The sequence below is a fragment of the Salvia hispanica genome, chromosome 6 (assembly GCF_029641045.1).
Source record: "Salvia hispanica isolate PSC_SH4W2 chromosome 6, Shi_PSC_v1, whole genome shotgun sequence".
NCBI lineage: Eukaryota > Viridiplantae > Streptophyta > Magnoliopsida > Lamiales > Lamiaceae > Salvia > Salvia hispanica.
In genome coordinates this window covers 42,856,868-42,884,852 of record NC_142697.1, presented here as the reverse complement: position 1 = coordinate 42,884,852, position 27,985 = coordinate 42,856,868, and the positions used below count along the sequence as shown (strand labels likewise).

General features: G+C 36.5%; 5 protein-coding genes across 8 annotated transcripts; 3 read left to right on the top strand and 2 right to left on the bottom strand.

Moving 5' to 3' along the window:
- The first annotated feature begins 1,980 nt into the window (after window positions 1–1,980).
- On the top strand, window positions 1,981–9,135 carry LOC125205353 (uncharacterized). 4 transcript variants are annotated; one of them, XM_048104230.2, is made up of 22 exons: window positions 1,981–2,249; window positions 3,220–3,304; window positions 3,454–3,709; window positions 4,277–4,531; window positions 4,761–4,885; window positions 4,984–5,028; window positions 5,120–5,201; window positions 5,296–5,364; window positions 5,435–5,605; window positions 5,720–5,785; window positions 5,885–5,953; window positions 6,036–6,149; window positions 6,248–6,321; window positions 6,729–6,959; window positions 7,619–7,710; window positions 7,806–7,882; window positions 8,091–8,213; window positions 8,286–8,328; window positions 8,414–8,460; window positions 8,558–8,619; window positions 8,701–8,752; window positions 8,863–9,135. In XM_048104230.2, exons 3-22 carry the CDS (start codon window positions 3,542–3,544, stop codon window positions 8,914–8,916), a joined length of 2,019 nt encoding a protein of 672 aa, XP_047960187.1. In that variant the 5' UTR covers window positions 1,981–2,249; window positions 3,220–3,304; window positions 3,454–3,541; the 3' UTR covers window positions 8,917–9,135. The 4 variants fall into 4 exon arrangements, with proteins under 4 accessions (XP_047960187.1, XP_047960188.1, XP_047960184.1 ...); XM_048104231.2 differs by having other exon boundaries at window positions 3,440–3,709; XM_048104227.2 differs by having other exon boundaries at window positions 3,124–3,304.
- A 56-nt stretch (window positions 9,136–9,191) lies between these two features.
- On the bottom strand, window positions 9,192–11,769 carry LOC125205354 (proteasome assembly chaperone-like protein). Its single transcript, XM_048104232.2, has 7 exons — window positions 11,601–11,769; window positions 11,286–11,333; window positions 11,167–11,213; window positions 10,187–10,253; window positions 10,034–10,077; window positions 9,879–9,936; window positions 9,192–9,380 (listed from the first exon to the last, which is right to left on the bottom strand). The coding sequence occupies exons 1-7, from the start codon at window positions 11,658–11,660 to the stop codon at window positions 9,324–9,326; spliced, it is 381 nt and encodes a 126-aa protein (XP_047960189.1). The 5' UTR covers window positions 11,661–11,769; the 3' UTR covers window positions 9,192–9,323.
- A 2,101-nt stretch (window positions 11,770–13,870) lies between these two features.
- On the top strand, window positions 13,871–15,965 carry LOC125207714 (cinnamoyl-CoA reductase-like SNL6). The gene is made up of 4 exons (XM_048107178.2): window positions 13,871–14,286; window positions 14,657–14,838; window positions 15,084–15,266; window positions 15,355–15,965. The coding sequence occupies exons 1-4, from the start codon at window positions 13,986–13,988 to the stop codon at window positions 15,802–15,804; spliced, it is 1,116 nt and encodes a 371-aa protein (XP_047963135.1). The 5' UTR covers window positions 13,871–13,985; the 3' UTR covers window positions 15,805–15,965.
- Window positions 15,966–21,087: 5,122 nt separating this feature from the next.
- On the top strand, window positions 21,088–21,976 carry LOC125203826 (uncharacterized). Its single transcript, XM_048102297.2, has 2 exons — window positions 21,088–21,573; window positions 21,838–21,976. The coding sequence occupies exon 1, from the start codon at window positions 21,228–21,230 to the stop codon at window positions 21,570–21,572; it is 345 nt and encodes a 114-aa protein (XP_047958254.1). The 5' UTR covers window positions 21,088–21,227; the 3' UTR covers window position 21,573; window positions 21,838–21,976.
- A 1,618-nt stretch (window positions 21,977–23,594) lies between these two features.
- LOC125203297 (uncharacterized) lies at window positions 23,595–26,240 on the bottom strand. Its single transcript, XM_048101612.2, has 2 exons — window positions 26,021–26,240; window positions 23,595–25,346 (listed from the first exon to the last, which is right to left on the bottom strand). The coding sequence occupies exon 2, from the start codon at window positions 25,292–25,294 to the stop codon at window positions 23,744–23,746; it is 1,551 nt and encodes a 516-aa protein (XP_047957569.1). The 5' UTR covers window positions 25,295–25,346; window positions 26,021–26,240; the 3' UTR covers window positions 23,595–23,743.
- Window positions 26,241–27,985: the final 1,745 nt, after the last annotated feature.

The following is a 27,985-nucleotide window of genomic DNA, read 5'->3' as shown; positions in this document are numbered from 1 at the left end:
AATGTAGTATTTTTTGAATTATTTTTTTGCGGCTGGCCTATGGCTGGTCTAAATCTGATGTGGCAGGTGTATTTTTAGTGCTGCTGACGTGGCAGAGAGGGAGAATGACTGACCTATTGCTGGCCTATGACTGACCTATTTAGCATCGAAGATGTCTAATAAATGGTAGAGAGAGAAATATGTTTGGGGAACAACAACTTGTAGAAAAAAATTCCAGTCATCTCAATTCTTATACCCGTTATTGCTTTTTGTAACTGGGTACCCAACAATATTTTGGAAAATACTTGTTACTCGTCATAGGCCCAAAATAATTTTGAATCGTGCCCCGTTTAAAGGAAATTACTGATATTATTAACAAAGCTAAGTTAGGCCACTTATATCCAATAAGCATACATGAAGTTCTTGGGCTATAGCCCAATATTGTTTCCAATTTATTTGACTATCTTTTAGTTGACTTTTCTTAAATTGAATTATCTAAATCAGAGGATAAGATTTAAAATTTTGCAGCAATACTTAGATTTTTTTCATAATAAATAAAATATTAGAGATGAAAAGGACGTTCGAATAATGTATACTTACATATTACTACATGTTTTATAATATTGTGGGTCATAATGTCATCATAACTTGACTAGAAAAAAAAAATGGATAACAAGTTTTTTAGTTTGGCTGTCCACCAAACCACTTTCTGCTTTTATTGGTTTTAAAATACTATCCCACTAAGATTTTGAACATGTTCTTTACTAAATTACAACCTTACTATTTTTTTAAAATCATAATTAATGGTTTCCAATACTCAATATAATTTATAGTACTCCCTCCGTCCTAGAAAGATTGTCCCAGTTCATTTTTGGCACTTGTTTTGCAAAAATAATAATAAATATGTAAAGTTGAAAAAGAGTAAAATAAGAGAAAGATTAATGTAGGTAAGACCATTCTCTACATTATTCTCTCTTTTATTTTACTATCTCTCTACTTTAACTATTTATTATTATTTTTGCAAAACGAGTGTGAAAAAGGAAATGGGACAATCTTTCTGGGACGGAGGGAGTAACATGTAGCGGTTGGTGTTTAACTACAAAAATGTGGTTATAGTTAAAGGGGAATGAGAAATAGAACAACATCCTCAAATGTCAACTGTATTAGAAATTTTATTTTGTAAAACATAATTAAATAATTGCAATATACATATATGAATATACGATCAACTTATAGTGTGAGTGGATGAACAATAATTGCGACATCTCATGTGATTCAATTATCATTATGCTCTCCACACCACGTTGATCACTAAGTTAATGAAGTTTAGTTTAATATTTTATTCATTGTTAATCAATATAAACCAGCCACTTTAGATTTGAGAATGTGAAAGCACACAAATTTCTTTAATTTAATAAATATTCACTCGATACATGCCAGTTCGGCACTTTTCACTAATATATGTCACCTAGTATTGATATATAGTAGTACATATTTATACCCAACATATATGGTTGGAAAACTATGCAATCTCTCCCAAAATGGAGTATAAAATTTAATACGATTGTGGAAGTATTGTAAGTAAAGTTAAAATCACACGTTTAAGTGAGTATTATAGAAATTGAGACAATAAGTATCATGTGGCAGGTGTTCAATTTAATGAATCCGACAAGATTGAGTGTTATGAACTGAGTATTATAAAAATTGAGACGATAAGTATCATGTGGCAGGTGTTCAATTTAATGAACCAGACAAGATTGAGTGTTATGAACGTAGTTTGATCAGATAGAATGTAAATTAAAATTAACTTTATTATCGTTTACTCGAACAATCACGAGTCAATTCAATATCGGAAAATGTGGAAACAACTAAACCCGAGCGATCGAACATCCCGGTTGAGCTGAGTTGACTAGTAAACGAGATTCATACCGCGGGACCACATGGGGTGCGACTCTAGCGATACAGTTGTCGCTCTGCTTATCAAATAAACGAAAATTGATTCCCTTAAAAAGAGGAGCAACGAAATAAGCCATTCCAATTGCTACGCTTGTCATACAGTAGAGCTACTGCTTCTAAATTTGCGCAATATACGCGAGATTCTATTGCTGCATACGTATTCAGTTGACAATTTGAGATCGTTGTTGCTCAATACCGGAAGTTCTGCCATCGCCGCCGCAGACGGCGTATCTTCTCGCCGGTGATCGGATTCCGCCGTTGATCAGGCTTTGGAAACCGTCGCATTCTCATTCCGCGATTTGCCGGAACCCTAGGTCAGTCTAAATAGGAGATGAACTGCTTATGAATCTGCATAGTTTTTTTATTGGATTTGTGGCGATAATTGTGTTTATATTGTTATTTTAACTTTGTCATGATGCACGACGCAGTTGTTTTGTTTTGCATATCTTCGAATAGTAACAATCGTGATATTATGCATTTCGAGCTTATGTTGGTTGGAATTTTAGCTATAATTGTGCTAGGATAGTTATTTTCACTCTGTTCTGATACCGTTGCAGTTATTTAGTTTTTTTAATCTTATGGAAAATAAAATCCTCAGAATTTGTCATGTTGCTGTTTAGAATGTTTCAGATTCTCCATTTTCAGATCATGTTAGTATGTTACTTGAACTTTTAGTTGAAGTGCAGTCATGTATGTTAATTTGGTGTTAGAACCAATCTGGTGAAGGAACGGAGTACTCAGTTATTTTCAGTCAGTAACGTAAATATCTTATTGGCAATTGGCATCGGACTATGCTGCGGTTGGCCTTCATGTAACCATTTATTCATGTGGCTGTTAAGCTTCGTTGTGTGAAGATGTTTTGTCCATTTTATGTGATGTTGGTTGCGCTGCTGTTGAAGTTGCATACTTCATTGTTTTCTTCATCATGTGGTCTGTGCATATATTGATGCATGCAACTTCAGTACTTCTCAACCATGAATCATGAATGATACTTTAACATTATCAGTTTCAAGTGGCCTTTAGTGGGACCTGCTATTTGCTGAACATGTGCAGATGATCAGTTATCAATTGTCAGAAGTGTTCTTCCCCAGCATTTGACCCTACTATAAGTTATAACTAAATGACCCCATGCCATCATAACTTGTGTCTTCTCAACAGTTGTTTATTTGGTTTTTATAAACTGTGCAGATCTTATTGTATCATACTAAACTGAAAGCAGACTTGGTGTTTGACTGAAATTTGCAAGAGGATTACCTTTATGATCATATCTTTTCTCATCTGTAGAAGTTTACAAGTGATCACTTCTTTAAGGGCTGGACAGCACTGCAAGTTACTAGCAGTTGCAGGGGGGAGACTTGACGTGACTGCGGTCAGGCTTCACTTGCTAATTTAACCTTCCTAAATTCTTGATGCATCATCAGATTGATATTCTCTGAGCACAAACTCTTGAACATTTTTGGCACATGAGGAACAATGCTAACTTGTTTAAATAACCATAATATAGTACTTTTTCACCAGCCTCCATTGCAACCAGTGAGGGGACTTTTACTATATCAGCAAGGTGTAGCCGTGTAGAAGATTCAACAAAATAAAAAAGCAGAAAATCATGAAGCCGCCATCAGAGAAGAAATTCCCTCTTACTGCTAAAGATTACAAGTTGTGTGAGGAAATTGGAGAAGGGGTCAGTGCTACTGTTTATAAAGCCCTCTGTTTACCGCTTAATGAGAGTGTTGCAATCAAAGTTCTTGATCTTGAGAAGTGCAATAATGACTTGGTAAGTCCTTTTCACCTCTATCTGGCAGAAGATCCTCTTTCGTAAAATACTGTGTCTCATATTTGTTTTTTTAGTGTTTATATTAAATCTATTCTGTAGCTGCTGAACTTACGAAAAATACCTAGTATTTCATCCAGATTTTCATGATTGTATATTTGAGCTCATGTCTTTTACCTCATATGGATACACAAAAAGCTTTGAGTCATGAATATTATCAGCGTATAAAAACTCATTATCATGAAATTGTTTAAATTTTGCAATGGTGGGGATATGACCAGATTAGAGTAAATAAGACACTACACACCTGACACCACAGATTATATAAGGGATAAAGGAATAAAATTCTATTAGATGTACACAGCTAAGGTGAACTTGGAGGCATGAGTCTTGATGGTTGGGGGTTTGTGCTTATCCTAGTCTCTAGGCATGGCTAAGGTGTGTCTATATTTCTAGGGAGGCTTACTATTGTCGTGCTTGTTAAGCATTGTTACTCTGCACACTTGCAATTTGTGCAGTATATTACATCTTTCTTTTGACTTTCTCCTGTTGGGTTATTGAATGAAATAGGATGGCATCCGGCGAGAGGTACAAACAATGATTTTGACAGATCATCCGAATGTATTGCAAGCTCACTGTTCCTTCACTGTGGGCCATAACCTATGGGTTGTGATGCCATACATGGGAGGGGGATCTTGCCTTCACATTATTAAATCAGCTTATCCCGAAGGTTTTGAGGAACCTGTTATTGCAACAGTATTGTGTGAGGTTCTTAAAGCTCTTGTGTATCTTCATGCCCATGGACATATTCACAGAGATGTAAAGGTATGCCACATCTATCTCATAGGCTATTATGTGTCATTCATTTTTACAGTTCAAACCCTATCGTAGTAACTAATAAAGAATCATTGGGTAATTTGGTAAGCAGACAATCCTCATAACGTTCAGATTTATTTTCTGATACCTGAAATTGAGCATCCTCTTTACTTTATACGGTTAAGGAACTATGTGCCTTCTGGTATATGGTTGATGTGCTTTTTCCTCTTAATTGCAGGCTGGTAACATATTGATTGATACTAATGGTTCTGTCAGATTAGCGGACTTTGGAGTTGCTGCTTGCATGTTTGATACCGGTGATCGCCAGCGTTCAAGAAATACTTTTGTTGGAACCCCATGCTGGTACATTATCCCCACAAAAACAGTTCTCAGTTTCTAGGTGCACGCCGTTTGCAATACATGCTAGCGTTTGACTTCAATATTTGTTTTGATTTGATCAGGATGGCTCCTGAAGTCATGCAGCAATTGCATGGATATGATTTTAAGTAAGTATTCATTGAAGAATTTTTGGTCAATTCATTTCTTTGATATATTTATGTTTTTTATTTCTTTATGCAAAATATTTTCCTATGACAGAGCAGATATCTGGTCGTTCGGAATAACAGCACTTGAACTTGCTCATGGACATGCACCATTTTCCAAGTATCCACCTATGAAGGTTTAGATCTTTTTTCCCTATATCTCTCTTTTGCTCTCAAATGTGCAGAGAATTCAGTTTGCTCGTTCTTCTATTATACTCCATAAAATTGCAGGTTCTGCTGATGACCTTGCAAAATGCTCCACCAGGGCTGGACTATGAAAGAGACAGACGCTTTTCTAAGGTTTATCTTTTTTTAGGAAAATTACAATGTCGAATCTCTCACATTGCTACTGAACTACAGAATTTTGCAGTCTTTCAAAGATTTGGTTGCTGCTTGCTTAGTAAAGGATCCGAAAAAACGTCCCAGCTCTGAAAAGCTTTTGAAGCACCCTTTCTTCAAACATGCTAAGCCAGCTGATTATTTGGCTCGTGCTATCCTCGACGGCTTATCCCCACTTGCTGAAGGTTTTAGGAATCTTAAGGTCCCTTGCTTGCCTTATTTCCGTGCTTGGTTTTTCTTTTGTTTTACATGAATTGTATTTTGCTTCATTATATTGGTTAAGATCTCTGTAAAGAATCATTTACATTTCTTCCAGGCTAAAGATGCAGAACTTCTTATGCAAAATAAGTCATTATATGAGGACAAAGAACATCTATCACAGGTAAGGAATCATTTAACTCAAGCATGAAACTGTTTGGACACAGAGATTATAGAGAATCTTGAATGTTGACATGTTGTCATGAGTTGTTACTATGTGCAGCAAGAGTACATTCGAGGTGTCAGTGCGTGGAATTTCAATCTGGAGGATCTAAGGAATCAGGCTGCCCTTGTATACCAACTTTCTTCTGATCACTTGGCTAATGGTTAAATTTTAGCACAAGATTCACTAAGGTCGTTTTTGTTGATCACAGATTGAAGATGACCCTACATCATGTTCAGAAGACTCAAGTATGAGATGGAAACACATCAATGGTCAGAATGATCTCAACCAGACAAATAATTCCAGTGCTGCTTCTCATTTGGAAGTATGATTGTATTTGATATCCTTGTGGCTTCTTTTTTTGCTATATTCCTGCTTTAGGGCTTTATTCTCATTGATCTATTTTTTTTCCTATTTTCCTAGGATGAGCTCAATGACATCGATGATTTGGAGAAGTCATTAGCTGCATTTCCTATAAAACCTCTACAGGCTCTCAAGTAAGCCACCCAGATGTGCTTTTGGTTCCTTGCTACCTTAGATAATGCTTCACATATCTCTGTCTATCTGTTGGTAGCTGCTAGTTGCCGATGTTGGATGGTTCCACAGTGGGCTTATCCGATGCAGACTTTCTAATATAGAGTAGTCGGTTCATTAAAAAATCTCAAAAGCTACAAAAGTGTATTCATATCCATCATCTACTATCTTTTGTAGATAATAAACTTTATTCTTATTCTCTTTTATTTTTCAAGTAAGTCTCTTCCCTAAATAAAATAAGAACAAGTAATATCCTTTTTGTCCATGTTACTCAGCCCTGAGGTTGAACTCATCCCTTATGTTCGGATTCATTTACTGTTTATTAGTCGATTATATATGAGGAGATTTATTGTAGACTTATTGAATGCAGAGGTTGTTTTGATGTACATGAGGATGACCCTGGTAGTCCAAGTTCAATAGATTCCGCCCACTTAGACTCCGAACAACAAAGCCAACAACAGCCATTGACAACTGCTGCAGACGAAGAAACGGCAAAAAATAACGGTGGAGATTCTCGTCTAAGTCTTAAAAGAATTCCCAGCATCCCTGTACTGCAGGAAAATAGCCTCCCTGCTAAAAGTTTCAATGGTGATGGAGACAGGTATATTGTCCTCTCTTAGAGTAATGCAATTTTATTTTCCAAAGGTAAAAGCTAACTACTGGTTTTCTTTAGATTTTTATTTTTAACTTTTATTAGTTCTTTTTGGATATAATCCTACTTAACTGAGTTACTATGGTTGCATTTATGTCGTCTAATTGTGCTTCATTAATTCCTTTCTATTTTATCATTTAATTTGCTTCCCATGTGGGTGTGTTGGGGATGGGCCCTGTGGGGGGTGGCGATGCAGGGGAGTTGGGGTCGCAGGGGCAGGGTATGTTTGGGGGAAATGAGGGTTGTTGCTAGTGAAATCGCATTATTATTTCTTTGGAGTTTGGCCCATCTCTTGTTTTTAGCTCCAAACTAGAAAATTCTTTCATAGAAAGCTTCGTGACTCTCCTACCTTGAAGACTTGTTTACATCCACACTTGCACTCCTGTTACCTTGTTGGTGAAAATTCACAAAGTCCTAACTTATTTATTCCTAGAGGTGAGTCTTTGAACTTTTTGACTGCTTGTTTAACTTTAGAAGCATTGATAAAAATCGAATGTCCGGCATTCAGAATCTAACTGGTTAAAGCATTCATCGTATACACCGTGTTTCTCAAGTAGTTTGTCATGCTATAGTCAGCTTTTGAGATGCTGATTTTAAATTTTATGAAGGGAAAATATGCCACAGAGATACCAGGTGGAGCGAAATTGTAGTGGTCCGCTGCAGAATCGTCAAAGAAAAGATTTCAATTATTCTGGGCCCGGTAGTTCATTATTTAATCACCTACATCAGCCTGAGCTTTCTATTAATTTTTTTCGAGTGCTAAATACTACACCCATATTTTAAATGTAAATCCAGGAGAGGATGCATCAGAAGGGGCTGTGGTCGAGCGCAGAGGGCGGTTCAAAGTAACTTCAGCAGATGTGAATATCAAGGTATCAAAACCCTTCTTTGAATCATCATTAACTGTATCCTCTTCACATTTTTGAGGCAAGGATCCGGGATAGTCAGATAGTATGAATGAGTATGATGTAGATTCTCCTACGGAGTATATCGATCAAGCACACCTTTGAAATTATACAGTACTTGGCTCAGATTTCAGTTTTTAGGACATTTTGTAACTACTGTTATTATCAAATCCAGGATCCGGTGAACCATGTTAACTCGATTTCTGGTAGTTCTGCATTCCCAACGAATTCTAGTGTCTTGAATGCTTCAGTTCTCCAGTCATTGCAGTGCATATTGCAGCATAATACAATTAAAAGAGTAAGACCCGCCTCAACTTTTTGCACTTTATTTGCTCTTCTCTTGCTCATCTGTCCCGTCTCATCTTTTCAGGATGGACTGCTCAAAATGATCGAGTTTGTGGAACAAACATCAGGTAAGAATAAACGAAAATCCATACATGACCCATATGATGCTCCTTTACCTTCCCCTCCATCAGCTTAGATATCGGCTCTTTGCAGGAAATGCTAGTGAGTCAACAGATGCAGGAATAACCGACCTTTTGCAGGTAGAGTTGCTCAAGTCGAAAATTTCACCAATTTCTTGTCAAGATCTCCTTTCATTCAGAAGAAACAAACTGAAAACATGTTTTGATGTTTCTGCAGATGAACCCTAGTTCAGCACGCGAACGCGAGCTGCAAGCTCAAGTGATTCAAATGCAACAAAGGTATGAAACCAAAATCACTCATGCACACTGATTTGTCTGGATTTAATGTCCTACCATGCTGAATTGATTTTTTAATATCAGTGTCGGAGGTATGGTTGAGGAACTACAGAGACTCAAGGCTAAGAACACTAAGGTTCGTCTTTGGTTCTTCGTTCAAAGGACAAAATTTCCCTGAACCTGATCCCTGTTCAAATACATGTGTATGTCATAATAACTTGCTGGATTTTGTTGGATTATTTGCAGTTGGAACGAGAACTATTCATGATGCTCAAGAAAGATGACAAGATACCAGAATAATGAGAGACACAAGGGAAGCTCGTGATTCATCAAATTTATCCTCTGTTTTTCTCTAGGAAATTTTCCTGTGTATATACTTCCAATGCAGCTTTGGTTTGTATGCTGAGGTTTTGTGTTAATTGTGAGCTTGGTCCAATTGTTTGTTTGACATTACAATCATGAGTTGCTGCAGTTTCTTAGTGGAGATACCACTTCATTGTATTGAAGCATTTTTATCAAGTTTTTGCATATTAATTAGCAGTTTGCTTCTTCCAAAATGAGATTCCAGACAGATATTACATATAACACCAAGTTTCTGGATGGAAGTGGAAAATGTATGAACATAGAGTTCACGTCATATTCAAAATAAAGGTTTCTAAATTAACAAAGACTCAGCCTTACAAGTCCAATATGGCACGACGATCGAGTTAAATTACCTCAGCGAGTTTCTCGGTTACAGCTGAAACTATTGTCTTCAATATCCCCTGCGCGTAGAAAGGAAAAGATGCAAAAAGTAAAACATTAGAATATTTCTCCCTCCTTCCACCAATATAAGGCCAAGTTTGACTGGGCACGGGTTGAGTTTTAAGAAATGTAGTGAAAAGTGAATGGAAAGGGTTATTGGAATGTGGGCACAACTTTTATGGAGTATATTCGTTTTATAATGAAATGTGAGTGAAATAAAGTTAGTGGAATGTAGAGTCCATTACCAAAAATAGTAAAAAAGCAAATGGGACATTATTGGAGGACGGACAAAAATGGCAAAATGGGAAGTTTATTGGTGGACGGAGAGAGTACTATAATAGTTGCCTAAATGGCCATATTTTTAGGTCAAATGTTGGATTATGCCACAAGTCCACAACTTCTGATCATTTTTTCAAGTGTTCGAAAACATACGGACATATTAAAAAATGCTCAAAGATTGGGATATACACTGAAATTTGACATTTAATTTCAGTAGAAAAAAGAGGGTGCAATCATACCAATGAATGATCTCTCAGACCAAGGGACAAGACTAATGTTTTTGATGATCCGGAGTTGCTGCAAATGTAACAGTAGAAATTATGTGGCGGTTGTTGATTGCAAAGCACCAATATTGCAAAATGAAATGATGCATCAGATTGGTATCACAAAATACCTTATATGTTCAATCAACTGTCGAGCACAGGCGATGAGCATGGGCTGCAAACAGTCACCTTATACATCAGTATGATAGTACTATATATCCTTAATAGAAGTAACAAGATCCCTCAACTTAATCGAAAGACACTTTTAATGAAGATCCACTTACCTCATCTCGTTTACCAAATACTACAGAGATGTTGTAAGTTGGATCAGTTGTAACCCCTCCCTCTTTCCTGATAGTCAACAAAATGTTTGCTAATTTCCATCAAAGTCTGCAGTTCTATCTATAAATGTTTGGAAGAAAAATATAAAGCAGGCATGAATAAAAGAGGAAGTAGAAGCAGAGAGAAAGCCATATTCTAAGACAAACACACCCATACATTACCATGTCATGGACAATGATCGGGTAATAGAATCACAGGCAGGACTGACTATGTGTGTGGGAATAGTAGTTTTGATTTGCCAAAATGCAATCTCAAAATTCTCATAATTACTTAATGCTTATGAAGCACTCTGTTAAAGCTTCGCAATTAGCTGAAGCTCGATCCTATTGTGAGCTTTATTAGCATCTTGGAGGACAAACTAAATTCCGATCTCCCGCCCAATAAGTTGAATATACAAAAACATCAAGACAAATCCAGATCTATATAAGCAGTTTGCCAATGAAACATGGAATAGATCACACTCGGTAACATTGTCAAGTTATGGCCTCATTTTATCAATACATTACTCAACATCTCATGAGTGACTAATTGTGATCCATAACGAGGTTCTTGAGTTCATATGGTCAGTTATTTCTGATCCATTACCTAAATGCAAAGGATCAACCTTAATTTCCAATTTTCTTAGACTAACAGTCTGATACTGCTACAAGCGCAACCAAAACGAAAATGGTTAATAAATCCTACATTACTTAATATAACCAAAATTCATTAAATGCTATGAAAATCCAGTCATCATTGCCATAGTATACTATCAAATTCTTTAAAGCATAAAGGTCAAGCAAATCGGCCTTCTCACGGAGAAGTAAACTAAGGCAGTGCAATCACATTTTTTTGTCAAAATTAACTAAAGAAATGCAGGCTCTTCTTCACATCGAAATTATACTTAACACTAGAATCTAAAGCAATGTTACTATGCCAATACCTAGCTTGCAATATAGTTCCCATGCTTCCAATCTGAGTTGCCATGACCTGAAATAAATCAAAATATCAACACATAACTCCAAAAAATACCTTAATTTCAAAATTAAACTAAAATCTCACAAGAATATGATCTTCGTAGCTGCTTATGATAATATCCGTCTTATGTCCCTGTATACAATTAAACACGACAGTAAAAATCATTCAATTAATAACGAATCAAGCATACTGAAATCACAGCATCCAAAAAATAGGGGCGAAAAGGATTTCAACTCATAGATTGTTTATCTCGAGTAATTTTCCGTCTAAATTTGAGCTCAATTACGCAAAAAAAAAAAAAAAAAAAAAAGAAGAAGCTCGCACAACTATAACCACTGAAATTCAATACATAAATAAGCAAATATCGCAGAAAATTAAAGCAGAAGAAACAGAAATTACATTGATATCTAAACATAGCGAGGTGTTCGGAACGGGAAAAGCAGGATCCGACGATCTCATTTGCGCGGAATTTCGGAGTTAACGAATGTTTTACCGAAGATTTTTTTAGGGGTTTAGAGTTTAGTTCAACTTCAACAAATAAGTTGAGCATTCGCGCGGTTCGGAACCGAACCTGAGTTGGTTTTAATACCGAACCAAAGAGTGTAGAGCAGGAAAAAGACAATACTTAAAATAGTAGTACTCCTATTTCTCCTATTTTTTGGACTTATCATAATATATAAATTGTGACAAGCAATCTTTAATTTAATTTTAATACCTGTACTATTCCTTTGCTGAGTAAAAGAAAACATTTTAAAGTTTTATTTCAAAATAAATCTTAAATTTGTTTCTGCTTTGCAATTTTGATCTCATTTCTTTAAAAATCATATAAAGCTCTCTTTCTTTGGCGTGAACCGAAAAAATGATAGACAAAATGATGAGTTTAATGTGTAGCACAAAATTTTAATAATTTGACTATTATATATTCCGTATTTCGGTTTTACACTCAATGTGGATCAAAAACTTAAATCGCAAAATTTTCAATGATTTCTATCTAATCAAATTTATAAATAAGATCGAATTGTTACATAAGTGTGCATATCATACAAAATTAACAGTTCCAAACTACCATATGCTATAGCAAGTGAAAGCTCTTTTACTAACTGACCCAATCATAGAAATTAGAAACAGTAATAGTTGGAATATAGAGAAATTTTTCTATAAGTTCATAGCTTTGTATCTATACGGGCTACAAGACTTTTAAACCCAAAAAATACAGATAATTGGGCCTTTCAAGGGTGTATGTCAAATTATTTATTTGGGCTGGTAGTTAAAGTCTACTTCTGTGTATGTAAAATGTATTTAGGGTTATTAGTTGTGCTTTGTATAACACGAGCTGCTTAAAGCCGTAGCCAAGCCGGATTGTTTACTAGACTAGTCACTATATTAGTGTCACATCAGAAAAATATGTTTTTTCATAAAATAGGACGTTTCTCAAATTGGACCGTGACTAGCTGATGGATATAGTTGCATCTATTTTTTATTTTTTGTCATATGTCTCACTCCATGTCTGACTTTCCAGAAAAATGTTAAACCTCCAATATCCATTTTTCTCAAGCATTTAATTTCAATTTCTCTTACTAATCAAGTGGCCAAAAAACAATTCTTTACTAATAGTCTAATAGCAAGAGGTTATAACTTATAACCAAATCCGAATATTAGGAACGTCAAGGTTGAAGAAAAATGTTGCTGCTGTCTCATTATGGTATTTGAAATATATACAAGGGGACTTTGGAAAAAAGATTTAATAAAGAATGCATGAAAATATTTTTTAAGCTTTTAAAAAAAATTTTGGAAGTGTATTTTTATTGCATAGTCAATATGTAGTTTTAACTAGTAGTAGTAGTACTAGTAGCTAGAACTCCCATTTTTATTGTAGCGCTGACAAGACATTAATGTCTTTTTCAACCATATATTTTAACGAAATAGACAATCTCACTCCGTCCCGACTAAAATGACACATGATTTAACCGGCACATAATTTTAAGAGTTATTGGTTAAAGTGTTTAAATGGAGAGAGAGTAAGTGGGTGTAAGTATTAAAGTAGAAAGATAAAGAAAGATAGATATTTTAATAGGAGTGAGAAAAAGTGGTTGAGTGTATTAATTGGAGAGAGAAAGTTACCGAAAAAGGAAATGTGTCATCTTAGTTAGGACAAGCTAAAAAGGAAAACATGTCATCTTAAGGAGACGGAGGGAGTAGAAGCTTATAAATTCAACACTTTTTATAGCTTAATTTATACTATGCAATTACATAATTTATGCTAGTATAAAATATTTTATTTTTATTTTATGCTGTTTAAAAATATTTCAAATTGTATGAATCATACAAAAAATTTATTTGCGCCTCAATTTAATAAAACTCCGCATTTGAACATTGTTAACTTTTCATTGGGTACTGATAAAATACAAATTTATATATTGTAACTGCTTCAACACAGTTTCAATACAATATCTAACACAATGTAAAATTTCTAGATTTTAATGTCAATAGAGTATCAACAGTATCAACACAACATCAATAGTTGACTTTTGTTGAAATTCTGTTGAACATTTTCCTGTTGATACTTCTCTGTGGTCTATTGACATGAGTTTGTACAATATTTAGAGGCATCCCACTTTTTATCTACTTTATAATATTTCAAATTTGTATGAATTTCATTTGGGCTTCAATTAAAATTTGTATTTGAAGTGTAGGAACACTTAACTGTTGCTTTCAAACTCTACCGCAAGTTGTTGGATAGCCGAAGTAATTGGGATCGATATAATCTGCTGCAGCGCTTTTTTCATGATTCGCTTATGTTTCCGTCTTTTTTCTGTTCATTTTCTTCTCCAAATTCAGTTTTTTGCGATGGGAATTGTGAGGCAGGAGGCAGAGCTCGAGGAATTCCGGCGGATGCTATCGTGCGCCGCGGTGAACCGGCGCAAGGCCGGCGACGGCTTCGGCGGCGCCAGGGTGACTGCGTTTCCCGGCGACGCCTTGGACAGGATGGTCTGCGTCACCAGCGGCGTATCCTATCTCGGGATCGCTATCGTGAACCAGCTACTGCTCAACGGCTACTCTGTTCGCATCATCGTCGATAATGAAGGTCGGTTGCTGTTTTCGAGTAATTTCGTTTTTTTATATATCGAATTCGTCAATTTTTGCTCAGAAATCAAACAACGAATTCATCAAAATCTCGATTGAGATTTTTGCAAACATTTTTGGATTATTGATCATTTGATCTGGTTTGAATTTTGTTTTAAATTTAATCGTTAAATTTATTTTTTGTCCATTTTTATATATCATAAATCCGTTATTCCGTGAATTTCAGCATTAAAGGCATGAGCGGGAGAAGCTCAGGCCTATTTATTGAATGCTTTTCCAGCTAAAAAAAATGAATGCTACTCACACATTTTGCATGTATTGTTTGGTGCGATGTGTAACTAATTAACAGCTTTGAAATCGGAAAAATGCAGAGGATGTTGAGAAGCTGAGGGAGATGGAAACATCCGGTGAAATGAGGCTTAACAACAGTGTAGTTGAAGTCGTGATGGCCAGGCTCACTGAGACTCAAAGCCTAACCGAGGCGTTTGATGGCTGCCGTGTCGTCTTCCACCCTGCTGCTTTTGTCGATCCGGCTGGGCTGTCCGGCTACTCTGTGAGTATTGAATGTTTGCATCAGTAAAAAATTGGTTTCTCATTGATGAAGGATGAGTAGTTTAAGTATTGTTAACCTAGTGTTGGAACATGATTTGGATATAACTATTGCACCTTATGTAGTTTTGATGTTAAATTGCTGAAATTAGATTACAATCTGTTTAATCAGTTCAAGAATCTGATCCACTGAGTTGTGGCTGATGTAATGCTTTTTTTAGATGAGCTAACTTAAATTCTTTTGTGTAGAAAGCCATGGCTGAGATTGAAGTGAATACGAGCAAGAACGTCGTGAGGGCGTGTGGGCTTTCGCCTTCTGTTAGACATTGCGTGCTCACCTCGTCTCTCTTGGCCTGCATTTGGCGCGACAGCTCTATGCGTGTCATTGACCACAAGTGCTGGAGTGATGAGTCTATATGCGTAAACAAAAAGGTATATATAGTTCACTAGCGTGGTCGTGTAATCACGGTCTAGCTAGAATCGATCCTAACCTTTTGTTTCTGCCTGTAATCATCGACAGCTCTGGTACGCGCTTGGGAAGCTGAGGGCAGAGAAGGCCGCGTGGGAGATTGCCAAAGCCAGTGGCGTGAAGCTGGCCACCATCTGCCCCGGGCTCATCACTGGCACGGATTTCTACAGGAGAAATCCAACACCTACCATTGCATACCTTAAAGGAGCCGAGGAAATGTATGCATATGGCCTGCTGGCAACAGTGAGCATCGACACGCTAGCTAAGGCGCATGTGCGCGTGTTTGAGGAGATGAAGAAGGCAGCCCCCGGCAGCAGGTACATTTGCTTCGACAAAGTGATGGAAAGAGGAGACGAGGTCGAGAGGCTGGCTGCTGAGACGGGCATAAGTGTGGCCTCGTTAACAGGGGGCGCCTCGTCCAGCTGCCGGCCTCGGTATGAGCTGTCGAACGCAGAGCTTAGGCAGCTCATGTTGAGACCGCAACGTTGTGAGAATGAATGAATGATGAGATATGATTATAAATCAAATTTTGTTGTATCATTTGAAGAGCATCAAGTATGAATGGGTCTTCCATAGTTAAGAATTTGTGATTTTGAAAATATAATTGTAGTTATTGACCTCAACTTTAAAGGTAGTTTCATCTGAAAGGCCCATTTTAAGTAGCCCATTATAAAACTCCTTTGCTAATTTTCCTCCTATAATTTCATTTTTAAAAAAATAAAAATAAATAAATAAAACGCTAAAAGCAAAACCTGCCATGAGATGACGTGTGCAGCACGCACCATGCCATTCGTCGAGACGGATGTGTGCTGCTCGACAACGTGCCTAAAACTTGACATGAAGATACATGTTGTGTCGGAGGCTCTGCAACATTTTGTTACACACTATACGTCATTTTTACACAATATTGAACATGCTCATAGAAACACACAATGCTCGCACAAATACACACGCAACCCACATTGCAGTATGCAGAAGCTGGAATAGGTGATACAAATTTTGAGGTATGTCTGTGTTTTTATATACTACTACTATTTATTTTCAATACGCCTTAATTTTATTGATCGCATTTCTATGGTTTATTTTGTTCCTTGATACAAAATCATAGTAGTAATTTTGAACAAGCATTATAATATGTTGTGAGTAGAGTTAAATTCGAAGAGAAAAAACATTTGTTTCCCTCTTTTTCTGATTCTATTTTTCGATACCCTTTATTAAGCATTAAAGTGGATATATTAAAATTGTATACGCAATTACGCATTAAAAGTTTTAGGAATTGTCAACACTCAATCAACACAGAATATTGTTACTACTTTGAGAATGCTTTATTTAATTTTAACGCAGGTACTCTGAATTTAGTGCTTGTTCTAGCAATTTTATCTAATCTTCTTGCTTATTTCCTTACACTTAAATAGCTGTTTCTATCATATTCATTGATAATAATCAGTAATTCAGTATTATTATTAGAGCATCCACAGCGGTGTCTCTTATCCGCCTCTTAACCGTCTCATCTCTTTACTATTCATGGGCTCCACTGTACTTTTCACTCCATCTCTTAACTAAGAGATAGCACCCACATCAATCCATCTCTTAACCATCTCATCTCTTAACTATTCATTCAATTTCATTTTTCATTTTTATTTTCAACAAATCCAATTAATAAAAAACACACTTCATTAAATAAAATAAAATTACAATTTAAAATCCTAAAAATAAAAAAAATACATAATTAAAACCCTAAAAAAATAAAAACACACATAATTAAAATCCTAAAAAAATAAAAACACACACCATTAAAAAAAAATGGAGGCAAAGAGTTGTCTAATGAAGATCATTTGCGTCTACTCGTTGCCAAATTTTGCCCAAATGTGCTCCATTATATCCTCCTGGAGTTGGCCGTGGGCGGTAGAATCACGTGTCCTAGCCCGAATACACATCCGCTCTTCCAAAGACGGATGCAATCCACTGCGAGGCGGACTACTTGCGGTAGAGCTTCCCGCGGTCTCAGGGTCGAACCAATTTCCCGCCCGAGGTCCTTCGTCGGCAACAATCATGTTGTGCAAGATTATGCACGTATACATGATGTCGACCATATTATCTATAAACCACGTACGAGCAGGGGCTTTGATAATGTTCCATCGAGCTTGAAGAACCCCGAACGCTCTCTCCACATCCTTGCGAGCAGCCTCTTGCTTCTGCGCAAAAAGAGCCTGTTTTTCGTTCGCATGCCTATTGAACGTCTTCACGAAGGTTGGCCACTTCGGATAGATGCCGTCGGCAAGATAGTACCCCATTTTATACTGGCGGTTGTTAGCGACGAAGTTGATGGCCGGCGCTTTACCATTCAGAACTTCAGTGAAGAGGTCGGAGTGGTTGAGCACGTTGATGTCGTTGTTCGAGCCGGGGACCCCGAAATACGCATGCCAAATCCATAGTCGGTAGTCGGCGACGGCCTCGAGTATAACGGTGGGGTGGGTGCCTTTGTAGCCGCTCGTGTATGACCCTCTCAACGCCGTTGGGCAATTCTTCCATTGCCAATGCATGCAATCAACACTCCCGAGCATCCCGGGAAACCCGTGTGCTTGTTCGTGAAGTTGGAGCAGAAACTGACAATCCGCGGTGTTTGGCTTCTTCAGAAATTCGTCGGTGAAGGCTGCCCGGACGCCTTTGCAGAATTTCATCAAACAAAGTCTCCCAGTGGTTTCTCCGATGTGTAGGTATTCGTCGAACAAATCCGTCGTTTGTCCAGTAGGAAGCTGACGGAGCTGCAGTACATTTCTGGAGCGTCGTGTGACTGGGACGGCCAGTAGCGTCGAAACCTTCTTGGAAGAACTCTTCCCGGGCCGCCAATGTATTTGCGATATGCAAAAATAGCGGGCGTGACATACGAAAACGGCGACGGAAGTAGGTATCATCCCATATCGGGTTGTTAGAGAAGTAATCGCGTACCAACCTTGCGGCGGCTTGCTCCCTGTCACGATGGATGTATTTCCGGGTTCGCTTTTGACGCGCCGCGGCTTCCTCCTCCTCCCTACGTCGATCTTCTTCTAGCGATTGTTCCATTAGTTGACGCATTAGCTCAAATGGATCCATGAATTGATTAAATTTGGGAGAAGAAAAATATTTTGAGATGAAGAATGTAGTGTGTTTGAGTGAGAATAGAGAGTTTTTTTATGGTGGATAATTTGTGGGAATGATTTGGTATTTATAGAAGTGATTTGGGGCATAAAAAAAATTTAAAAAAAAATAAAAAATTTGTAAAAAACGGCTATAAACGGCTATAAACGGCTAGTATAATTTTTGAAATTTTTTATATATATATTTTTTATTTTTTTGAATTTTTTCTGATTTTTTTAAAAAAAATATAAAAAAAATCAATTTTAACGGATATAAACGACGCCCACTCGCGGGACGGCGAGTGGGCGTCACGCATGAACTGGAGCTCGCCACGTCGCCCAAGCGCGTGGCGAGACGTCTCGCGGGGTGCCTCGCCGCGACGAGACGCGGGACGGGTTGGCGACGAGATGGGGACGAGACGACGCCCACAACGCCGTCTCGTCCCTCCGAGACGAGATGGGGACATTTTTTTTTTGCCGTTGTGGATGCTTTTACTAAGTTTGAACGCCTCTTGGAAATGTACTTTCATATAGTAATATCTAATTTTTTAATTTTTAGCACTTTGAAGTTAATATTAGCGTTTGATTGAAAGAAATTATCCTTGTAATCCATTTTCGCTTTCACTTCACTTCTAATTAAATTTCATGAAATCTATTGAATACATGGTCAACTTGGTTTAATGAAAACTCATTAACTATATTTAAATACTAAAAAATGTTTGAAATTCTCAAATTTATAATTACAGTCATTCAATTTGCACCCTGAACTGATAACAAATTTCTCTTAGGTCCTAAATTTACAGTTCATTTGTGGAATTGGAGTAACCTACCAAATTATGAACACTGAGGAATTTAGGTGAATGATGAAATAAAACTGATAATACATTTCGAATAGAATTTTATTTCTAAAGTCAATTTCTTGCATATTTTCCGATTTTTCTCTATATAGAAACATGTAATATTGTAATTAGTATACTATTTCAATTAAACATTTCCACAAATACCATAACGATGGATTTTATCTTGCATGAAGAGTGAAACTGCAAATATTTTTGTTTAAAGTGAAAAATATATGTTTTGTAATTACAGAAAGAGAGCAATAATTTGTAGTCCCAAAATACAAAATATATATGTTTTGGCAAAGACAGAATAAGAATCAGTTTGAATAGCTTTTTGTATTACATTGACAGAAAAAACTTACTGACATTACAATCGAGAACAACTTTTGTTTCTACCTCTGTGTCTCTATGTATCGTTCCTCATATTCCTCAAAATCTTCTTCTTTCATTTTTCAGGGAAAATATAACGACCCTACTATTGTTAGTCACCCCTACACCATGTATTTTTTAGAATATTTTTCACCCTCTACTAATTTCTTATAATTTTAATGAGATATACTATCCACATAAGATCATGATAGAATTATATACATGTATAGCCATAGTTTTTTGGGGGTTATTTTGATGATTTTATGTTACAAATACGCAAGGTAGAAGTTACATGGTTGAAATTAAAAGTAAAAGTCACATTTTTATAAATATGATTATATAGAGTTTTTGTTTAACAAATTATATATGATTATAAAACTCACTTCTTGGCTTTCCTAGCTAAGCTAGGATTGTAGACTTGTAGGTTGGGGTTACTTTGATGATTTTAGGTTAATTTATTTCCTTAATATATAATGAAATATTGGATTATATATAGTACTTTGTTGTGATTGTTCATTTCATAATAAGAAATCCTCCTCTTTTCCCCAAAAAGTATTTTTTTGAGACGTCAACATATTGTTCAAAGGTAATTGGTGGAGATCTTAATTAGTGGAATGCCTACTTTCCTAAATGTTATAACATATCTATTTATACCTATATGGTGATTGTTTCCATTAGTTTGAGATATTATTGACAACCAAATGTTATGCACTTAATTTTGTTTTTCTCTACCTAATATTGATAAACATGTAAAATCAGAGAAGTACACAAGTTTAAAAAGGTAAAGAGGAACTAATTAATTGGTATATTAGCATTTGGACATTTATATGTACCAAAACGTTTTTGTCATTGGTAACTATCAAATCATTCTTAAATATTGATAGGATAAATTACACAGATCATTTTACTCTTAATGTTTGCATGAAAACTGAACAATTAAATAAATTATTGGGAGTAATTTTCTGTAGAATTTCTAAAACAACATTCATCAAATTAATGTACACTAATTAAGAAATACTATTCTCTCCTTCACACAATAAAAGTAATATTTTGTCATTTCAGGTCGTCCTACAATAAAAATCACATTTTACTTTTCCTATAAATGGTAAGTATGTCTTATATTCCTCCAACTCACTTCACTCACATTTTATTATAAAATCAATACAAAAAAAAAAGCGGAGCTCATATTCCACTAACTTTTCTAACTGATTATTGTTTACATTTTTTAAAACTCGTGTCAATACCAAATATGACTCCTATTGGGGACGAAAAGAGTAATATTTATCCATTTATATTTAATAGCGATGTTTAACATACGTCAAATGCGTATTAATATCGGTAGTATTAATGAATGCAAATTAGGCATACGTCATTTATCAAAAAATGGAAAAAGAATATAATTGCATGGGAAAGCACCATATTTGGCACGTTAACGCAATTAATATATTTCTCCCTTTCTTGACTCACGTCTTCTTCATATGAATTTAGATTTAGAGAGAGAAATCCGAGCTCGATTGTTCATCCAATTTGTTGTTCTCACAGATCAATCGAATTTCAAATTTCTTCAAATTAGAATCAATTGAGAAGCAGTACTAGTAAAATGGACGACGACCGCAATCCATCGCCGCACCGCCGCGCCGGAGCGAAGTCGTGCGCGGCGCTGGCGATCGGAGACTGCGTGGCGCTGTGCTGCTGCCCGTGCGCGGTGGTCAACTGCTTCGTGCTGGCATTCGTGAAGCTGCCGTGGGCGGTGGCGCGCCGCCGCCTGCGGAGGAGCCGGCGGCGGGTGGAGGTGGAGGAGGAGAGGAAGTGCGAGCTTGAAATCGTGGTCGCCGGAGAGGGAGTAAGCGCGGAGGAGTTGTGGATTGAGCTGGCCGAGATTGGCCACTTGGGTTTTGGGAGGATTTCTTCTGCTGGAATTAATTACTACAAAAAGGGCAATTGAGGTAATTCACTTTTGTGTTTACCTTAATTATCACCAAACTATGTTTGATTATAAAACATAAGAAAATTAATCCAATTCCTTAGCTATATAATTTATCACAATTCCAAAAAATCATATTTTTAAGAATTTCACTCTTTGCCAATTAAACGAGACCGAAATATTTGTAGATGGAATATTCTTTGTGATTGTCTATTTTGCTCCTTCATTCACAAGTTATGCCTTTTTTTAATGATAAATAAACATAAATTTAACGGTTGCATCACAGTGAACTCGTATCTGAAATCTTTGGGTTCAAGCGTTGCCAACTCTACCACAAGACCATCAGAGACGAACAAGCTAAGCCTTTCTTGTAAGCTATGTTAAGTGTTTATGGATAATTTTAACAAGTTATGATTGTATTTAAATTTATTCAATTGTGTCATTATAGTAGACCGTTGCACTTTCTTTGTTCTTTTTTTTTTTTTTTGGTTTGAGTATTAATTTGTATGTGAATGTTATAAGCTAATTTTTCTGTGCCTTGAACTCTTTGTATTTTGTTAATCAATAAAATGCATAATTCTTGCAGGTATTTATTAGTATTAAATAATTTTTTGCTTGTTATAGTTAGTGCCATTTTGTAGTCATCTTGGAACTGAATTCATACTAAAATCGATTTAATGTTTGTAGGTGAGTCGGTCACAGTCTCAGGTGCAACTTTTAGAATTCGATATAAATTCAATTAAATGAAGAATTATGTTATGAACGTAGGGCTGGCAATTTTTGACACGACACGATAACACGACACGAACCGGCACGAAATTAATGGGTTTGGGTCAGAGCTTATCGTGTTCGTGTCCTTATCGGGTCGACCCATTAAGGACACGAAAATTTCGTGTCGTGTTCGTGTCGTGTTCGTGTCGGGTTCGTGTTATCCGTTAACAATGCGTGTTCGTGTCGTGTTCGTGTTATCCGTTAACACATAATATTTTTATATTATTATTCTTATTAACACATAATATTTTTATATTATTATTCTTATTATTTTCATTTTTCAATACTTATTTTCGTGTCATTAATGGGTTCGTGTCGTGTTCGTGTCGTGTTGACCCGAAACGGTTCGTGTCGTTAATGGGTTCGTGTCGTGTTCGTGTCGTGTTCGTGTCTGAGGGTAGCGGGTCGTGTTCGTGTTCGTGTTTGAGGTTTTCTTAACGTGTCGTGTTCGTGTTTGTTGTTATCGTGTTCGTGTCGTTATCGTGTCGACACGATAACGACCCGACACGCACGATTTGCCACCCCTATATGAACGGCTTAGCTTATTAAGTAGCGGGTAGGTTTTGTTATTGTTAGATGAATTTAATCAATTTTTATTCAAACACGAGCTCTTGGTCTCCTTTTATAAAGAAATGGGCCCATTTCTAATAAATAACTGGGCTTTCACAGCACCTTGGGCCCCATTTCATTAAGTTTAATACTCCTATTTTTTATTGTTTTTCTTTTTGATTTCTTTCTATTTTTTGTTTCTGATTTTTGGTGAAGTAGTCAAAATCAAGAAAATATTAAGCTGCAATTAGTTTTGGGAGAGACTGAGTAGCATTTGATTATTTAGTTTATATTTTGATTGATTCATTGTGGTATATTAAAAAATTAAATTAAAATGTCAAAAATTACAAAATACTCGAGTTTTTTGGAAACATGTAAAACAATAGTAGTATAAAGTTGTGAATAAATAAAATCAATAATTATTTTTGTGAGTGTCGCCTTAAAAAAAAGTTGTGATGGTATTTTCCGAAAGTTCATACATAATCGATTGAAAAAATAATTATAAAACAATCGGTGCATATTTAGTGCATGCCGAGTGCAATTCAGTGCATAATTAGTGCATGCCAAATCCACAAAAGACCCAAAAAATAAGGTTACTAGCTCTCAATAAATAAGATGAAAATCATCAAAACTCTGAAGAAACATAAAATCAATCAACACATTCTGAATACACGCAAATCAACAAAAATTGAAATGCAAAATCATCGTAGATTCATGATATGATTAATGTATATTGTTTCCAGAAAAGGTCAGTTGTTAGGAGTAGTATAAACATAAACTGTTTTCCCCCACCACAAAATGAAGAAACATTCAGAAAAATTTCAAAATCCTCAAAGCAAATTTTCAAAAAACAAGACTACCTATCTCTTCATTCAAGAGGAGCTCTTCTCAGCTATCAACCTCACCTTATCGCTTGCCACCTCCACCTTCTCGATCAGACCGTTCATCTCTTCTCTTAGCCGAGCTTTGTCGTCTGATGAGAACTTCGAGACACAGCTTTCCAGCATCTTAGCCATCGAGTCGACCCTCTTCCCGATCAGTCTAGCATCCAACACGAGACTATCTGTTGGCTCGTGTGCAGGCGCAGTCAATCTCAAAACCTTGGGGCTGCCAGTGAGCTTCTTTCTCTTACGGCTGCTCACTTTCTTGCACCGGAGGTACGTTTTGAAGTGGGCGCCGTGCAGGTAGGTGGAGCTTCTGTATGCTGAGGCGAAGCTGCAGATGGAATCGAGATGGCCCTCGTTTCTCAGGTAGAAACGATCAACAGCTGCGGATTTTAACCTCAGCATCAATTCATTCACCTCTACTTCAACATCTGATGCCAGAGAAGCCATTTTATCTTTCTCAGAGGCCTTCTCATCATCCAGCTCCTCAAGAAATGAAGACTTCCTCATCTCGAACCAGGGCTTATAGCCTATCTCGTTCAGATTCGTATAAGGAGGAGACAGATACTTGCTCTTCTTCCTCTCCCTTGCAGTAGAAGGCTCGGCTTTAGATTCGATTTCATTTGGTTGGAAAACAACCAAACGATCATCCTTAAATCCACCACCAATAGCAGTTCTCAGTCTCTTTCTTTTGTAGACCTTCTTAACATCATCGGTGGGTTCAGGGGAATAGAAGGGGCTCACTACTCTACTATCTTCCAGCTCTTCAATTAAAACGGGCTCACTATACGCAGCAAGCCGCCTACCACCACATTCTGCATACGAATACGCAGATATCCAGCTCCTCAGGACTGTAAGATCAAGCACATTGCCAAAGGAGGCAGTCCTCGCAAATCGCACAAGTTTTGCACGTATATCAGCAGGCTCGTATTGTGGGATAGGGAGACGGTCAAAGTCCACCTCTGGCACAAGCAACCCCGCCTTGACACCAACATTCTTTGCCACAGGCCTAGCAAGATCGCCCCTTTTCTCCAACGATATGCACCTGCACAAGATCTTCGACTCCATAAGCCTCCCTATCTCATCGAACGCCCTATGCACCGCCTTCTCAAAGCTCCTCGAAGGCCTCTCACTCCAAATACTATCAAGATTCTCGACTAAAGGTACTAGCTGCACGGGCAAGCACCAAGAACAAGAATCTTCACCAAAAAAGCACACAAGCACACAGCCCTCTCGGCTATGCTTCAGTGCGAGCTCTGAGGCATCCCTTGGGTCGTAAACCTGAGCCGGCCACCACGGTTGGCTCTTTATCTTCGCCCACACAAGGTCCCCAGCTCGAAAGCCGTGATCTTGATCCTCCAGCAGCTCGCCATTCCACCTTCCATATCCCACCCGTCCCACATTGCCATTACCATTGAAGGTGATCAATCGTCTCTCTGTATTAACTGCTGCGGCAGAGCCACCATGATCTTTCATTGCTACCAATGGCCCAGCCCGGCCCGACCCGCCAATTGGAGTCTGAGAATCTTTGCTACTCATAATTAATGTATAAACAGTCTACTATTTGACAAAGGTAAGCCCCCTACGTTTCCTGCAACGAAATTATCGCTATGTTAATAGCAGTCAAAAAAATTAATTGAAGTATAATCAGGGAACTCATTAAAGGTGTAATTAGTAACGTATCAACTAAATTAATCGGCTAATTAACGAAAAAACAACCGCAATTTATCAATAAAACAACTGCTAAACAAAAACATTGCAAAATCACAGGCTACATTTGCGAATTTAACGACCAAAAATTATCTAAAAAAGTAAACACCAAATGCAAATAGTGTATCAACTAAAATAATCGGCTAATTAATGAAAAACTAACCGCAAAATATCAGAAAACCAACTGCTAAACCAAAACATTGCAAAATCGCAAGCAACATTACACGAATTCACCGATTAAAAAATCATCAAAATAAAATTAAACACCAAATGCAAATAATCACATATAAATAAATAAACAACAGTGATCAGTTACGTAGAATAAAAAAATACTAACAATTAAAAATTCCCAATAAGCAAAAACGCGGCGACACGGTTAGAAAAATCACAAGAAAATTTTGACGGAAACAAAGCAAACATCAAAATCAAACCCCATGGTTTTCCGTACACCTTCTCGCTGCATAAACTGGAAATCAAACACCATTTTTATCCCCAAAAACGAAGTAAAAACGTTAGAAACAAACGAGAATCAGTAGAAGAAGCAGAGGAGCTCACCAAACAACAATGCACACGCCGATTTTCTTCGGGAAGCTCGAAATCCTTGAAAATTCACCAGAAAAGGCGCAAAAAGGACAGAAATTTCGCTCAACGCGACGAGAGCTAGGGTTTCTGAGAAGTGAATCAGTAGTTTGTAGAGAAGGATTGTTTCTTAGCAGAAAGCCAAAATTAGAAGAAATTTAGAGAAATATTATGAGAGTGAAGTAAATGTATTAAGCTTTTTATAGAGTCTTTCCCATGGAAATGATGTGCTTCGAGTCGCCGATGCTGTGCTGCGTATTTTAGTCACTCATTTCAATCGCGGGAGTGAGGAGACTGGATTCTACTCGCTTTAATTGGAGAGTTACTGCTGATGTGGAAGCTGGAGGAAGCGCGTGCTATTAACATCGACTTTGTTGAGATTGGGTTTGATGAATGGAGTTTAAATGTTGTAACTGACAGCTGGCGGTCTGGCGTTTTGGTTGTGTTGAGTTTTCGTTATGCAAGTGACCGGACCTTCCGACGTAGCAGGTTTCAGGGTGAAATTGGATTTATTTTTAGTATTTTAAATTTTTTTTGTAATATATAAATTTTAAATTACTAGTACCCGATATTAAAACTAGGTGCAACAATCGTTAAAAAGATTCTTACATTTTAAAATGGACAGATCGATACCGGTGCAGGTGCGATTGTCGATACATTCGAGGTAATACCCGGTATTTATTGGGCATTTAATTTCCAGATATGACTCTTCTGTTAATATAATAAAAAAAATTAAAATTGTAATTAGACGGAAAATTTATTATTTTTATTATTTACACTTTATTATAAGATGTAAATTATATAGAACTAGTGCTTGGTATTAAAACTAAGTGCAAAAATTATTAAAAAGGACTCTCACATTTTAAATTTGACAGGTCCATATCGGTGTAGGTCAATTCCAGTGTAGATGCGATTGTCGATGCATTCGTGTTAGTAACTGATATTTATTAGGCGTTTAATTTCCAGTTATGACTCATTTGTTAAAAGGAAATAATTATAATTATAAAGAATATTTAATTTGATTCTAAATTTTTTAATCATGAGCTGGTATTTTCAGAATAATTAGATGAACGACTGTTATTCTTATTATTATTAATTTATTATTAGTACTCAGTGTTAAAACTAAGTACAAAAATTGTTAAAAAGATACTCACATTTTGAAATTGAAAGGTCGATACTGGTGTAGGTTAATACCGGTGCAGGTGCGATTGGCGATATATTCGAGGTGATACATGATTTTTATTGGATATTTAATTTCGAGATATGATTCATCTGGTAATGAGATAAAAAGATAATCGCAATTATAATGGGAAAGAATATTTATTTTTATATCAACAAAAATCGCTTTGGGTCAGTCATGAATAATTAAAAGCATTTGGGATATCTGTTTTACAAAAAGGATGATGGTTGGATCAGGATGAATAACTTTGTTAGAATAGGGGCATCGACATCGGCGTGCTCAGACATTGAAGTACGGCGGTGCCGGAGTAATTTATCTTCTTTTTTTTTTTTTCATTTTATAGTCCCTTAGTCTCTTCATAGTATATCGATACATTTCTTTTGGGTACAAGATTTAAGAAAATTGTATTAAGTGGATTAAGGGAATAACGAATAAAGTAGATAGATAAAAAGATAATAAAGTAAGGAGGAGAGTTTAAGTAAAAGTAAGAGTAAAAGTAAAGTAAAAGAGAGGAGATGTAAACTGTACTCGTATTTCACAATACTAGTACAAAATCATGCATAAAAAATGTGAAAAAGATTCTCTGATTTAATATTGATAGGTTGATATTGATGTAGGTCGTCGATATCATTGTAAGTGTGATTGTCGATACATTCGAGGTAGTATGAAATAATTATTACGTGTTTAATTTACAGATATGGCTTATCTATTACTATGAGATAAACAAATAGTACTATAATTAATTTATAACATAATGAATA

Excerpts from the sequence above, each read along its gene's own strand:
- LOC125205354 (XM_048104232.2), bottom strand. The coding sequence starts at position 11,660 with ATGAGATCGTCGGATCCTGCTTTTCCCGTTCCGAACACCTCGCTATGT. Across the intron at positions 11,214-11,285 it reads GCTACGAAGATCATATTCTT|GTCATGGCAACTCAGATTGG; the intron begins GTGAGATTTTAG and ends GATTTATTTCAG. Across the intron at positions 10,254-11,166 it reads GGAACTATATTGCAAGCTAG|GAAAGAGGGAGGGGTTACAA; the intron begins GTATTGGCATAG and ends GTTGACTATCAG.
- LOC125207714 (XM_048107178.2), top strand. The coding sequence starts at position 13,986 with ATGATTCGCTTATGTTTCCGTCTTTTTTCTGTTCATTTTCTTCTCCAA. Across the intron at positions 14,839-15,083 it reads CTGGGCTGTCCGGCTACTCT|AAAGCCATGGCTGAGATTGA; the intron begins GTGAGTATTGAA and ends TCTTTTGTGTAG. Across the intron at positions 15,267-15,354 it reads CTATATGCGTAAACAAAAAG|CTCTGGTACGCGCTTGGGAA; the intron begins GTATATATAGTT and ends AATCATCGACAG.
- LOC125203297 (XM_048101612.2), bottom strand. The coding sequence starts at position 25,294 with ATGAGTAGCAAAGATTCTCAGACTCCAATTGGCGGGTCGGGCCGGGCT.
- LOC125203826 (XM_048102297.2), top strand. The coding sequence starts at position 21,228 with ATGGACGACGACCGCAATCCATCGCCGCACCGCCGCGCCGGAGCGAAG.
- LOC125205353 (XM_048104230.2), top strand. The coding sequence starts at position 3,542 with ATGAAGCCGCCATCAGAGAAGAAATTCCCTCTTACTGCTAAAGATTAC. Across the intron at positions 5,365-5,434 it reads GAGACAGACGCTTTTCTAAG|TCTTTCAAAGATTTGGTTGC; the intron begins GTTTATCTTTTT and ends AGAATTTTGCAG. Across the intron at positions 5,786-5,884 it reads ACAAAGAACATCTATCACAG|CAAGAGTACATTCGAGGTGT; the intron begins GTAAGGAATCAT and ends TACTATGTGCAG.